Below are 15,217 nucleotides of genomic sequence, written 5' to 3'. Positions count from 1 at the left end.
CTTACACGCTTTACAACACATTCAAATGACGCTGACGTTGCAGATGCCACGCAAGGCATAGCGGTCACCATCAAACGGCGCATACGGCCTTCCTGACAGATGCCTTCGCATACACACTGACAAATACAGTACTCGGGAAATTTCTGAAACACACTTACAAAATCATTATAGAACATTGCACTAACAGATAAAGCGGTCAATAACGCCACAATTGGAAAAACCAAAAAACTGCTTAAAAACGATCAAAATTTATTCGGCCGATCTTGCCGTAATAAGAAAAACTACTATTAATAATACTTAACCATCATGAAATGAACAATATATGGTAATTTTTAGTAAAAGAACTGCGGGAAAAAGAAAATTAGGATTCTTTAAACAGGAAGATCCTAAGAAAGCTGTATTTAAAACATTTCTTAAAATTCTAGGGTTAAACAAATTTAATACCTAGTAGCTCTTATTGTCGGCTCACAATAATCAACTGACGCAAACTAATCAAGAGTTTAGAGCCTAGCCAACGCTTTGGGTAAGGCTTACTTCAAAACATTGGTGTTGAGCCGCAGTCACGTAATACTTTTTAAAAGTGTAAACGGCCTTTTGACTGTATTACTGTATTTGTCTTCTGTACTAAGAAGATATCTTTTAAGGCAGCCAGAGCAGTTAAACTGTGGACAGTTATATCTTAAAGACATGTGTTAGTCTTTTTTACCTGCTTTGGCTGCCTTAACAGATATGACATAATAATCGTCTAACAACTTTTGTGGCACAACTTGATAAGAAGAAGGGACCGGTTGGTAGGACATGTTCTGAGGCATCAAGGGATCACAAATTTAGCATTGGAGGGCTGGGTGGAGGGTAAAAATCGTAGAGGGCGACCAAGAGATGAATACACCAAGCAGATTCAGAAGGATGTAGGTTGCAGTAAGTACTGGGAGATGAAGGAGCTTGCACAGGATACAGTAGCATGGAGAGCTGCATCAAACCAGTCTCAGGACTGAAGACAACAACAACAACAACAACAACAACTTTTAGCATTGTGCTTGATAATGGCATAAAAGCCGAAAATTAGACAGTACACAAGATAAATACTGTACAGTAATACACAGTCAAATGGCGCTTTACTCTTTTAAAAACACGAAAAACAATTACAGTCCCGTCGTCCTGAGTGGCGGTTAAGGGAAACGTAACGGTGCTAGAATACGTCAGCTAACAATCGAACAATCTGAAACGTTACACTAAACAAACCACTTAATGAGAAACGAAGCGGCTTTCCCGGAAATCTTAAAAGATACACAAAATTCGTAAGCATGCAGGCGTCTTGTGCCTACTGAATACAAAAGAAGGTCAAAGCAGAGTCACGCACAACAATCAAGGAAATAAGTGAGCCACTTGTTCCAATGCGAACCAAAACTGTTTACATGCAAACATAACGTCACCACACTGTCCAGTGTCTACGACTCGATTGCAGAATTCCGGAATGGTCGCACAAGTGTGATGCTCGGCGAAGGAGCCGGACGACCGTTTACCGCCACAAATGAAGAAACCACTGACCGTTCACGTGAAATGATTCTCTTAGACAGACAATTAACTATTAACGAAGTGGCACATCGTCTGAAAATTAGCCACGGTTCTGCCTACGAAATCATCCACAACACACTTGGGTTTCATAAAGTTTGTGCAAGATGGGTCCCAAAACAACTCACACAGTTGCATAAACAAACGCGCTTAGACATTTGCAAAAAACATTTGGATCGCTATGGTAACGAAGGGGACAACATCTTAGATAGAATAATCACTAGTGACGAAACATAGATCCATCATTACGAGCCGGAGAGTAAACGGCAGAGTATGGAATGGAAACATCCAAATTCGCCGTGCAAGAAAAAGTTCAAGACCCAACCGTCCACAGGAAAACTGATGCTTACGGTTTTTTGGGACGCACAAGATCCAGTACTGGAACATTATGGGGAAATGGGCACATCAATAAACAGTGTACGTTACAGTAAGGTAGGAAGCAACGCCGAGGGTTGCTCTCAGAAGGTGTTGTGTTGTTGCACAACAATGCCCGTCTGCATACTGCTGCCCACATTGCTGAAACGCTCCAGAAACTCAAACTTGAAGTACTGGATCATCCTCCATGTAGTACCGATCTTGCCCATTCTCACTACCACTTGTTTGGTCCACTCGAACAGGCATGAAGGGGCCGTCCATATGCCTCGGACGAAGCAGTGAAAGCATTCCTGGCTCACAGCTCAACCGAAAACCTTTTACGAGGACATCAGGAAGCTTGTACAACGATGGACCAAGTACGCTGAAACGCAAGGGAGACTATGTCGAAAAATGATGTTCTTGTTAGTTTCCCATTTTTTATAACTGTTGTTGTTGTGGTCTTCAGTCCTGAGACTGGTTTGATGCAGCTCTCCATGCTACTCTATCCTGTGCAAGCTTCTTCATCTCCCAGTACCTAGTGCAACCTACATTCTTCAGAATCTGCTTAGTGTATTCATCTCTTGGTCTAACATTTTTACCCTCCACTACTAAAATGATGATCCCTTGATGCCTCGGAACATGTCCTACCAACCGGTCCCTTCTTCTTGTCAAGTTGTGCCACAAACTCCTCTTCTCCCCAATTCTATTCAATACCTCCTCATTTGTTATGTGATATACCCATCTAATCTTCAGCATTCTTCTGTAGTACCACATTTCGAAAGCTTCTATTCTCTTCTTGTCCAAACTATTTATCGTCCATGTTTCTCTTCCCTACATGGCTACACTCCATACAAATACTTTCAGAAACGACTTCCTCATACTTAAATATATACTCGATGTTAACAAATTTCTCTTCTTCAGAAACGCTTTCCTTGTCATTGCCAGTCTACATTTTATATCCTCTCTACTTCGACAATCATCAGTTATTTTGCTACCCCAATGGCAAAACTCCTTTACTATTTTAGGTGTCTCATTTCCTAATCTAATACCCTCAACATCACACGACTTAATTCAACTGCGTTCCATTATCCTCGTTTTGCTTTTGTTGATGTTCATCTTATATCCTCCTTTCAAGACACTGTCCATTCCGTTCAACTGCTCTTCCAAGTCCTTTGCTGTCTCTGACAGAATTACAATGTCATCGGCGAACCTCAAAGTTTTTATTTCTTCTCCATGGATTTTAATTCCTACTCCGAATTTTTCTTTTGTTTCCTTTACTGCTTGCTCAATATACAGATTGAATGACATTGGGGAGAGGCTACAACCCTGTCTCACTCCCTTCCCAACAACTGCTTCCCTTTCATGCCCCTCGACTCTTATAACTGCCATCTGCTTTCTGTACAAATTGTAAATACCCATTCGCTCCCTGTATTTTACCCCTGCCACCTTCAGAATTTGGAAGAGAGTATTCCAGTCAACATTGTCAAAAGCTTTCTCTAAGTCTACAAATGCCAGAAACGTAGGTTTGCCTTTCCTTAATCTTTCTTCTAAGATAAGTCATAAGGTCTGTATTGCCTCACGTGTTCCAATATTTCTACGGAATCAAAACTGATCTTCCCCGAGGTCGGCTTCTACCAGTTTTTCCATTCGTCTGTAAAGAATTCGTGTTAGTATTTTGCAGCTATGACTTATTAAACTGATAGTTTGCTAATTTTCATAACTGTCAACACCTGCTTTCTTTGGGATTGGAATTATTATCTTCTTCTTGAAGGCTGAGGGTATTTCGCCTGTCTCATACATCTTGCTCGCCAGATGGTAGAGTTTTGTCAGGACTGGCTCTCCCAAGGCCGTCAGTAGTTCTAATGGAACATTGTCTACTCCTGGGGCCTTGTTTTAGCTCAGGTCTTTCAGTGCTCTGTCAAAATCTTCACACAGTATCATATCTCCCATTTCATCTTCATCTATATCCTCTTCCATTTCCATAATATTGTCCTCAAGTACTTTGCCCTTGTATAGACCCTCTATATACTCCTTCCACCTTTCTGCTTTCCCTTCTTTGCTTAGAACTGGGTTTCCATCTGAGCTCTTGATATTCATACAAGTGGTTCTGTTTTCTCCAAAGGTCTCTTTAATTTTCCTGTAGGCAGTATCTATCTTACCCCTAGTGAGATAAGCCTCTACATCCTTACATTTGTCCTCTAGCCATCCCTGCTTAGCCATTTTGCACTTCCTGTCGATCTCATTTTTGAGACGTTTGTATTCCTTTTTGCCTGCTTCATTTACTGCATTTTTATATTTTCTCCTTTCATCAATTAAATTCAATATTTCTTCTGTTACCCAAGGTTTTCTACTAGCCCTCGTCTTTTTACCTACTTGATCCTCTGCTGCCTTCACTACTTCATCCCTCAAAGCTACCCATTCTTCTTCTACTGTATTTCTTTCCCCCATTCCTGCCATTTGTTCCCTTACGCTCTCCCTGAAACTCTGTAAAACCTCTGGTTTAGTCAGTTTATCCAGGTCCCATCTCCTTAAATTCCCACCTTTTTGCAATTTCTTCAGTTTTAATTTACAGTTCATAACCAATAGATTGTGGTCAGAGTCCACATCTGCCCCTGGAAATGTCTTACAATTTAAAACCTGGTTCCTAAATCTCTGTCTTACCATTAGATAATCCATCTGATACCTTTTAGTATCTCCAGGGTTCTTCCATGTATACAACCTTCTTTCATGATTCTTGAACCAAGTGTTAGCTATGATTAAGTTATTCTCTGCACAAAATTCCACCAGGCGGCTTCCTTTTTCATTTCTTATCCCAAGCCATATTCACCTACTACGTTTCCTTCTCTCCCTTTTCCTGCTACCGAAATCCAGTCACCCATGACTATTAAATTTTCGTCTCCCTTCACTATCTGAATAATTTCTTTGATTTCATCATACATTTCTTCAATTTCTTCGTCATCTGCAGGGCTAGTTGGCATATAAACTTGTACTACTGTAGTAGGCGTGGGCTTCGTGTCTATCTTGGCCACAATAATGCGTTCACTATGTTGTTTGTAGTAGCTAACCCGCACTCCTATTTTTTTATTCGTTATTAAACCTACTCCTGCATTACCCCTATTTGATTTTGTATTTATAACCCTGTATTCGCCTGACCAAAAGTCTTGTTCCTCCTGCCACCGAACTTCACTAATTCCCACTATATCTAACTTTAACCTATCCATTTCCCTTTTTAAATTTTCTTACGTACCTGCCCGATTAAGGAATCTGACATTCCACGCTCCGATGCGTAGAACGCCAGTTTTCTTTCTCCTGATCTCGACGTCCTCTTGAGTAGTCCCCGTCCGGAGTTCCGAATGGGGGACTATTTTACCTCCGGAATATTTTATTTTATTTTATTTTGTAACTACTTTTCGGATAATAATTGACTTACCCTCGTAGTATGGGCTACAACAACAACAACAACAACAACAACAACAAAAACAGTAAACATGGGCTCTAAAATGTAAAGCGCAAGAGCTGTGGGCACTTGTTCAGTAGAAGAGAAGTGTTTCACTGTAACGAAGATGAACAAGTCCTTATCGCTCTTATGGTATGCATTTTAGAGCTCATGTTTACCAGACAATTTTTCCTGTTTTGGTCCATACTACCACCTCTGAAACTTGTCTTCTCTACAATCCTAGTAACAACACTACCGGTACATGCATTCCTCTGACAAGAGGTATCAGGACGATTTTCGCTTATAGTTTTAAGCTCCGGTGGTTTCCGTACCAGGGTCACTAACCTCAAATTGATACTCTTACCCTTCTCCATCGTTCCTAAAACTTTGCACCATCGTGACGGAATGACCCTCTACGTGCTAGTTGATACTGAAACGAGGAAAGACGAGACAGACTGGAGGATTACTGACAATCCAGTTTCGCGCAACAAAACAAATTACAGATACAGCAAAAATACTACGAAAATTTTGCATGATTCTTGATACTAGTTAAGCCAGACTGTAAATAAATCCAGCTCACAAGGAGAAATCAGAGCCGTAGCTAATAAGGAGGCAACGCAAGCAAACTTACAGATACTAGAAAGGACCCGCTTTTATAGGCTACGATAAAAAACAACAACAAGATGCATGAAAATAGAATGCGGTTACAGTTTCCCTGCTGAAAACTGAAGTGTGAATGTGTCACAATGCTCGCAAGTGTTCATAAATTGACGTTATTTCCTGTGATTGTAATTGTGGGAAATTTTGTAAAATCTTTTGGAGTAGTGCCAGACTACAGATATAAACGTTCGGGATTGGATCCCTAGTCGACTCTAAGAGTTGTTCTGTTCCGGTTCAACCAATGATTTTTAAAGTAAAAAACACCTCCGCCGTTCGCAGTCCACAGTAAATGTTAGGTCCTTCTATACCTGATTCGGAAAGTCGAAGGCAAGGAACGCATGACGCACCAACAAGACCGTGGCTAGTGAAGCATTGCGGCGTCGAAAGCATCAGTCAGTTTGAGGAAAACTTTACCTTAATCAGGAAGCAAGAATGAACAGGCGCTGACGTTGATGGTAATTTTCCACTTTGCAGTACAATGTGTGCACATAGGGTGAAAAGTATTTAAACCGACAAACTCTGGGAGGTTGTAGGGGAAATCAAAACAAATATTTTTCCCTAATGTCATTTTTACCTATGAGGAGTATTTAAACCGGTAGAGGAAGATTTCTCTGGCGGCAAATTAATTAAACCAACAAACACTTTTCCGTTTTTTTATCACCAAGAGACAACACATTAACACAACCCAATTCGAATTACAGTAGATTTTCAAAAATGCTTCCATTGACATGTAAACAAAGGTTACACCGTCGGATCATGTTCTGTCTGACACGGGCAAAAACCCCAGGAGTATCTTGAATTGTTCCTGCTGCTGCTACTATCCGGGCAACCAGATCCTCTTCTGATGCAACAGGAGTTGCGTAAACAAGGTTGCGCATCTCTACCCACACAAAATAGTCCAGAGGGGACATATCTGGGGATCGAGCAGGCCATGGTACAGGACCACCTCTACCAATCCACGTTTCTGGGAACCGTCGGTCCAGGAATCGACGCACACGACGACTGAAACGTGCCGGCGCCCCGTCATGTTGGAACCACATGCGTTGTCTTGTAGGGAGGAGGACGTCTTCCAGCAATTCTGGCAATGCTCTGGCGAGAAAACTGTAATAGTGCCTGCCATTTAACGGCCTAGGTAGCAGAACGGCACAATTAAACAGTCCCCAACAACACCGACCCCCAGATTAACGAAGAACCGCACTTGATGAGCGCTAGAAACTGTGGCATGTAGGTTATCCTCACTCCAAACATGCGAATTGTGCATGTTGAAGACTCCATCGCGCCCGAACGTCGCTTCATCGGTAAACAACCCAGAGGATGGAAATGTAGGATGTATTTCACACTGCTCCAGGTACCACTGCGAAAACTGTGCTCTAGTCCAAACATGCGAATTGTGCATGTTGAAGACTCCATCGCGCCCGAACGTCGCTTCATCGGTGAACAACACAGAGGATGTAAATGTAGGATGTATTTCACACTGATCCAGGTACCACTGCGAAAACTGTGCTCTGGGTGGATAATCAACTGGTTCCAGGTTGTGGACACGCTGTAAGTGAAATGGACGTAACAAAAATGGTTCAAATGGCTCTGAGCACTATGGGACTTAACATCTGTGGTCATCAGTCGCCTAGAACTTGGAACTACTTAAAACTAACTAACGCAAGGACATCACACACATCCACGCCCGAGGCAGGATTCGAACCTGCGACCGTAGCGGTCACGCGGTGCCAGACTGAAGCGCCTAGAACCGCACGGCCACAAAGCAGGCAAGACGTAACAATTGCTCTCGAAGGACTGTTCTTACATTCGTCTGATTCGTCCCGATGTTACGTGCAATTGCACGAGTGCTGATTGAAGGATCCCGCTCTACATGCTGCAAGACAGCTTCCTCAAATTGCAGCGTTCTTACCGTGCGACGGCGTCCCTGTCCAGGTAATCTGCTAAATGACCCGTCTCATGAAGACGTTGGTACACAGTGGCAAAGATCATATGATGCAAGATACGCCGATTAGGATATTGTTGTTGATAAACCCACTGTGCAGCTCGTCCTTTGTGGTGCGCTACGTAGTACGCACCAACCATATCAGTGCACTCACTCCAGGTGTATCGATCCATAAGTAAACAGAGACAAGGCACTAATACACTGGTGGACAGCAGTTGCCTACAACTGAAGAGCGTAATACGCCCTCTAACAGCTGAAGATCGTAATACCGCGTCTAACAATTGAAGAGCGTAGTACGGCCTCCACCGGTTTAAATACTCCTCATAGGAAAAAATGACATTAGGGAAAAATATTTGTTTTGAGGTCCCCTACAACCTCCCAGAGTTTGTCGGTTTAAATACTTTTCACCCTGTGTAAGACAACGTTAACGTGAAGTGGTGTTTTGGCGTGCCTCTGGGGCTGAGGACTTGCCGTTGCAGACTACAACATGTTCGTGGAGGAGTACCGGAAGAGCCCGCAGAGCACGTGGATCATGAAGCCGTGCGGGAAGTCGCAGGGCGCGGGCATCTTCCTCATCAACAAGCTGTCCAAGCTGAAGCGGTGGTCGCGCGAGAGCAAGATGCCCTTCAACCCGGCGCTCGTCAAGGAGTCCTACGTCATCTCTCGGTGAGTGCGTGCACGCGGCGCAACGCACCGTGTGTGCCGCAGGCTTTAGGGCGTAGGGGCGTGCGTTTTTACGGGAGGCGCAAACAGCTCACGCTAATATGTTGTCCGTAATGTGCAAGTAGCGGGTGGGGCACGTTTAGACACAGTACTGTGCTTTTCTCGGGAACTATTCTCGCTAGAGCGCTACCAAGGTCCCACACAATCCTGTAAATGGTCTAATGTGAACAGTGCACAATTTAGAAGGCGGCCATCGTTGCGACAAACTTACGAGCGTTTGATTACAACACATCATCATCTCAGTTATGTCACGAACATAATATTTAAGTACAGCGTGATTATAATTAAAGTTAACCTTTCAAAACGCTGTAGAAATGCACTACTGACCATTACAATTGCTACACCAAGAAGAAATGCAGATGATAAACGGGTATTCATAGGACAAATATATTATACTAGAACTGACATGTGATTACATTTTCACGCAATTTGGGTGCATAGATCCTGAGAAATCAGTACCCAACCATCTCTGGCCGTAATAACGGCCTTGAAACGCCTGGGCATTGAGTCAGAGTTTGGATGGCGTGTACAGGTACAGCTGCCCATGCAGCTTCAACACGATACCACACTTCATCAAGAGTAGTGGCTGGCGTATTGTGACGAGCCAGTTTCTCGTCCACCATTCACCAGACGTTTTCAATTGGTGAGAGATCGGGAGAATATGCTGGCCAGGGCAGCAGTCGAACATTTTCTGTACCCAGAATGGCCCGTACAGGACCTACAACATGCGGTCGTGCATTATCCTGCTGAAATGTAGGGTTTTGCATGGATCGAATGGGGGGTAGAGCCACGTTTCGTAACACATCTGAAATTTAACGTCCACTGTTCAAAGTGCCGTCAATGCGAACAAGAGGTGACCCAGACGAGTAACCAATGGCACCCCATACCAACACGCCGGGTGATACGCCAGTATCGCGATGACGAAAACACGCTTCCAATGTGCGTTCACCGCGATGTCGCCAAACACGGATGCGACCATCATGATGCTGTAAACAGAACCTGGATTCATCCGAAAAAATAACGTTTTGCTATTCGTGCACCCACCAGGTTCGTCGTTGAGTACACCATCGCAGGCGTTCCTGTCTGTGATGCAGCATCAAGGGTGACCGCAGCTATGGTCTCCGAGCTGATACTCCAAGCTGCTGCAAACGTCGCCGAACTGTTCGTGCAGATGGTTGTTGTCTTGCAAACGTCCCCATCTGTTGACTCAGGGATCGAGACGTGGCTGCACGATCTTTTACAGCCATGCGGATAAGATACCTGTCATTTCGACTGCTAGTGATAGGAGGCCGTTGGGATCTAGCACGACGTTCCGTATTACCCTCCTGAACCCACCGATTCCATATTCTGCTAACAGTCATTGGATCACGACCAACGCGAGCAGCAGTGTCGCGATACGATAAACCGCAATCGCGATAGGCTACAATCCGACCTTTATCAAAGTCGGAAACGTGATGGTACGCATTTCTCCTCCTTACACGAGGCACCACAACAACGTTTCTCCAGGCAACGCCGGTCAACTGCTGTTTGTGTATGAGAAATCGGTTGGAAACTTTCCTCATGTCAGCACGTTGTAGCTGTCGCCACCGGCGCCAACGTTGTGTGAATGCTCTGAAAAGCTAATCATTTGCATATCACATCATCTTCTTCCTGTCGGTTAAATTTCGCGTCTGTAGCACGTCATCTTCGTCGTGTAGCAATTTTAATGACCAGTAGTGTAACACCACTGGTCAGAATGACGTCAAATTGCAACGAAATATTATTGGAGAAGGTGGGAAAACGTCTGGCAGAAGAGAAAAAAATAGTGAGAAAATTGATCAATAGAGGGTGCTGTATGTGTCAGAATACGTAAATGAAAGCACCTGTCATGCGGACAACCCATTGAAGTTGGTATAAACGGCTTTTCCTCCTTTAGCGGCTGCGACGTTCGCCATGATTACATCAATGCAGGATCGCGCTCAGCTTGTACAGCTGTATTACAAGTATGATGACTATGCACCCGTCTCTCTGCAGAAGTTCCGGACTCTGAAGGGTTTGAAAAAAGGCGGTGGTGCGATGATTGGCGTGGGACTGGAGAAAATGATTCGGAAATTCGAAAAGACGGGTTCTTTTGGTGTGCAACCTCGTAGCGGGAGGAATCGAATTATTCGAAGTCAGTTGAAGCAGTGGCCACAGCAATGCAGGAGGAGACGAGTGGTGGTGTGCACACGTGTAGTTCACGCAGAATTGCCCGAACATTGGACATACCCGTGAGTACGGTGCGTAAAATACTTCGAAACGTCCTTCTTTGCTATCCATTCAAAATTACCCACGTGCACGAGTTGCTTCCTGTTGACCAGCCAGCAAGAGAGACCTTTGCTTTAGAATTTCTTGCTCGCATGAAAGTGGACAGTGACTGGCGGTGGAAGATTTTGTGGACAGACGAAGCACACCATCTGGCAGGATGAGTCAATACACACACGGAATTGTCGAATAAGGGGCAACGGAAACTCCTCACGCAAATCGACCACTACCGCTTCATCCTGAAAAGGTCACTGTGTGTGGTGTGGGTTTACGGCGTCATTTATTATAGGGCGATATTTTTCCGAAGAGACAGGTGCTTCCTCTCCTGTTAGCTGTACCGTCACTGGTAAGCGCTATGAGTGTCTTTTGCTGAACCACGTCATCCCAGCTCTTCAGCAGCGTGGATGTATGGATGGGTTCATTTTTATGCAAGATGGCGCACCTCCGCACATTGCAAATCCAGTTAAGAAGCTGCTGAAGCGCCATTTCGAAAATGCTAGAATTATCAGCCACCATTTCCCTGTAGCCTGGACGTCCCGATCACCTGATCTTAATCCGTGTGACTTCTGGCTACGGGGCTGTCTGAAAGATGTTGCGTTGACTGTTCATACTGCAAACTTAGCTGCAGAGAAAGCACGCATTGCGTAAAACATTTTGAACGTGACCTCGGAAACACTTCCATTGGTTGTAGAGCATGTTATTTCTCGAGTTCAACTTGTAGAAAACGGTGAACAGCATACTGAACATGTTTTGCGCTAGTCACACGGAAATTCGTAATCCGTTTTGATTTTGATTGATGCTTATTATGCGGCTTTTGGCCTCAAGACAATGTAAAACCGATTTTTACCATTCGATCGAAGAAACATGGAGATACTCACAGGTTTCAGATAGATTGTATAATGGTAAGACAGAGATTTAGGAACCAGGTTTGAAATTTTGAGGCTTTTCCAGTGGCAGATGTGGACTCTGACCACAATATATTGGTTATGAACTGTAAATTAAAACTGAAGAAACTGCAAAAATGTATGAATTTGAGGAGATGGGACCTGGATAACCTGAAAGAACCAGAGGTTGTAGAGAGCGTCAGGGAGAGCATTAGGGAACGCTTGAGAGTAATGGGCGAAAGAAAGACAGTAGAAAAAGAATGGGTAGCTCTGAGGGATGAAGTAGTGAAGGCAGCAGACGATCAAGTAGGTAAAAAGACGAGGGCTAGTAGAAATCCTTGGGCAACAGAAGAAATATTGAATTTAATTGATGAAAGGAGAAAATATAAAAATGCAGTAAATGATGCAGGCAAAAACGAATACAAACGTCTCAAAAATGAGATCGACAGGAATTGCAAAATGGCTAAGCAGGGATGGCTAGAGGACAAATGTAAGGATGTGGAGGCTTATATCGCTGGGGGTAAGATAGATACTGCCTACAGGAAAATTAAAGAGACCTTTGGAGAAAAGAGAACCACTTGCATGAATATCAAGAGCTCATATGGAAACCCAGTTCTAAGCAAAGAAGGGAAAGCAGAATGGTGGAAGGAGTATATAGAGGGTCTATACAAGGGCGATGTACTTGACGACAATATTATGGAAATGGAAGAGGACGTAGATGAAGATGAAATGGGAGATACGATACTGCATGAAGAGTTTGACAGAGCACTGAAAGACCTGAGTTGAAACAAGGCCCCGGAGTAGACAACATTTCATTAGATCTACTGACAGCCTTGGGAGAGCCAGTCCTGACAAAACTCTACCATCTGGTGAGCAAGATGTATGAGACAGGCGAAATACCCTCAGACTTCAAGAAGAATATAATAATTCCAATCCCAAAGAAAGCAGGTGTTGACAGATGTGAAAATTACCGAACTATCAGTTTAATAAGTCACAGCTGCAAGATAGTAACACGAATTCTTTACAGACGAATGGAAAAACTGGTAGAAGCCGACCTCGGGGAAGATCAGTTTGGATTCCATAGAAATGTTGGAACACGTAAGGCAATACTGACCTTACGACTTATCTTAAAGTAGATTAAGGAAAGGCAAACCTACGTTTCTAGCATTTGTAGACTTAGAGAAAGCTTTTGACAATGTTGACTGGAATACTCTCATTCAAATTTTGAAGGTCGCGGGGGTAAAATACAGGGAGCGAAAGGCTATTTACAATTTGTACAGAAACCAGATGGCAGTTATAAGAGTCGAGGGACATGAAAGAGAAGCAGTGTTTGGGAAGGGAGTGAGACAGGGTTGTAGTCTCTCCCCAATGTTATTTAATCTGTATATTGAGCAAGCAGTGAAGGAAACAAAAGAAAAATTTGGAGTAGATATTAAAATCCATGGAGAAGAAATAAAAACTTTGAGGTTCGCCGATGACATTGTAATTCTGTCAGAGACAGCAAAGGACTTGGAAGAGCAGTTGAACGGAATGGACAGTGTCTTGAAAGGAGGATATAAGATGAACATCAACAAAAGTAAAACGAGGATAATGGAATGTAGTCGAATTAAATCGGGTGATGCTGAGGGAATTAGATTAGGAAATGAGACACTTAAAGTAGTAAAGGAGTTTTGCTATTTAGGGAGTAAAATAACTGTTGATGGTCGAAGTAGAGAGGATATAATATGTAGACTGGCAATGGCAAGGAAAGCGTTTCTGAAGAAGAGAAATTTGTTAACAACGAGTATAGATTTAAGTGTCAGGAAGTCGTTTCTGAAAGTATTTGTATGGAGTGTAGCCATGTATGAAAGTGAAACATGGACGATAAATAGTTTAGACAAGAAGAGAATAGAAGCTTTCGAAATGTGGTACTACAGATGAATCCTGATGATTAGATGGGGAGATCACATAACTAATGAGGAGATATTGAATAGAATTGGAGAGAAGAGAAATTTGTGGCACAACTTGACTAGAAGAAGGGATCGGTTGGTAGGGCATACTCTGAGGCATCAAGGGATCACCAATTTAGTATTGGAGGGCAGCGTGGAGGTAAAAAATCGCAGAGGGAGACCAAGAGATGAATACACTAAACGGATTCAGAAGGATGTAGGTTGCAGTAGGTACTGGGACATGAAGAACCTTGCACAGGATAGAGTAGCATGGAGAGCTGCAGCAAACCAGTCTCTGGATTGAAGACCACAATAACAACAACCATTCGATGTGATGCGACCTTGTTGTGGTGGACGGGCTTACGTAACTAACAGTATCACGTCTGTAGATCCATGCACACTGAGTGGTATAGTTTGTTTAACATCAAACATACACCTCTGGCATTGTTGTATGATTCATTTGTCATTTGTAGTCGAGCACTAATAAATAATGATGCCTAGAGCGCCATCTATTGCTTCGTTTTGTAACTATTTATTTTTCTTCTGCCATACGTTTTCCCCCTCCTCCGATAATATTCAGTTGCTATTTGACGTTATTCTGACCAGTGGTGTTATTTCTACAGCGGTTTGAAAGTTTAACTTTAATTACAGTCACCCTGTATTTAACTACAAGGTTGTAGGTTAATGTATGTCAACAAACACTGTTCACCCATTTGTTTTTTTCTTACTACAAGAAATTTGTCATAACTCTTTGTTCATAACCAAATGCACCTTTTTACGTTAGCATGTCCGCAAGTAGTAGCATGTCATTGTTTAGTGCCCCAAGTTTTTGAACGAAATGTTTTTATTTTCGAGCCTCACATCCAACAGTCATATTAAACATAGCAGTCGAGTGTCGTTAATTTTACAATCTGTTTGAGCGCCTCTATACAGGCTCTCTAGCAGTGGAAGATTAGCGGTGCCATCTACCGAGGCTTTCACAAACTTCATAGCACCATTTGAGTGAACGTCTTAGCGCGAAGGACATCGTGACAACGCAGAAAGTGAGCAAGCGTGTATTTGTGCAAGGTGAATAAATCTCAACTATCGAAGCATACCTTTTAGAATCGAGAACAGATATAGGTTCGTTAACAGGGAATTATTATTCTTTAGAAGGTACATTTGTAAAATTTGAAAGCCTGAAAATTACTACAGTTGTTTCGAAAGTAAGTCAGACAGAGCGAGGGGGTATGTCTACGCAGTTCTGTTGAGCCACGCTTACTCACTTCTGCGTTGTCATCCTACCTGATAACCCAGTCAAGGAAACTTTAAGACAGAAACTGTGGAAATTACTAGAAGATCTGTTTGAACCTAATGAATCTCAAGCAGATCGATTTAATTATGTTAGAGCAAGGACTGATAAGGGCAAGAAATCGCTAAGAACAAGGACAAGGAAAAA

General features: G+C 43.1%; 1 protein-coding gene across 1 annotated transcript in view; it reads left to right on the top strand.

Annotated features, from left to right (window-relative positions):
* The window catches only part of LOC124606602 (polyglutamylase complex subunit TTLL1), a gene marked incomplete at its 3' end in the record, with an annotated part of 186,825 nt that overhangs the window by 72,806 nt on the left and 98,802 nt on the right, over window positions 1-15,217 (top strand). The window contains exon 5 of the mRNA XM_047138587.1: window positions 8,441-8,627. Coding sequence (XP_046994543.1) covers window positions 8,441-8,627 — 187 coding nt within the window. The remainder of the gene's footprint in view (window positions 1-8,440; window positions 8,628-15,217) is intronic.

Source organism: Schistocerca americana, chromosome 3 (assembly GCF_021461395.2).
Source record: "Schistocerca americana isolate TAMUIC-IGC-003095 chromosome 3, iqSchAmer2.1, whole genome shotgun sequence".
Taxonomy (NCBI): Eukaryota; Metazoa; Arthropoda; class Insecta; order Orthoptera; family Acrididae; genus Schistocerca; species Schistocerca americana.
The sequence above is the reverse complement of the archived record's forward strand: the minus strand, read 5'-3'. Positions and strand labels throughout refer to the sequence as shown.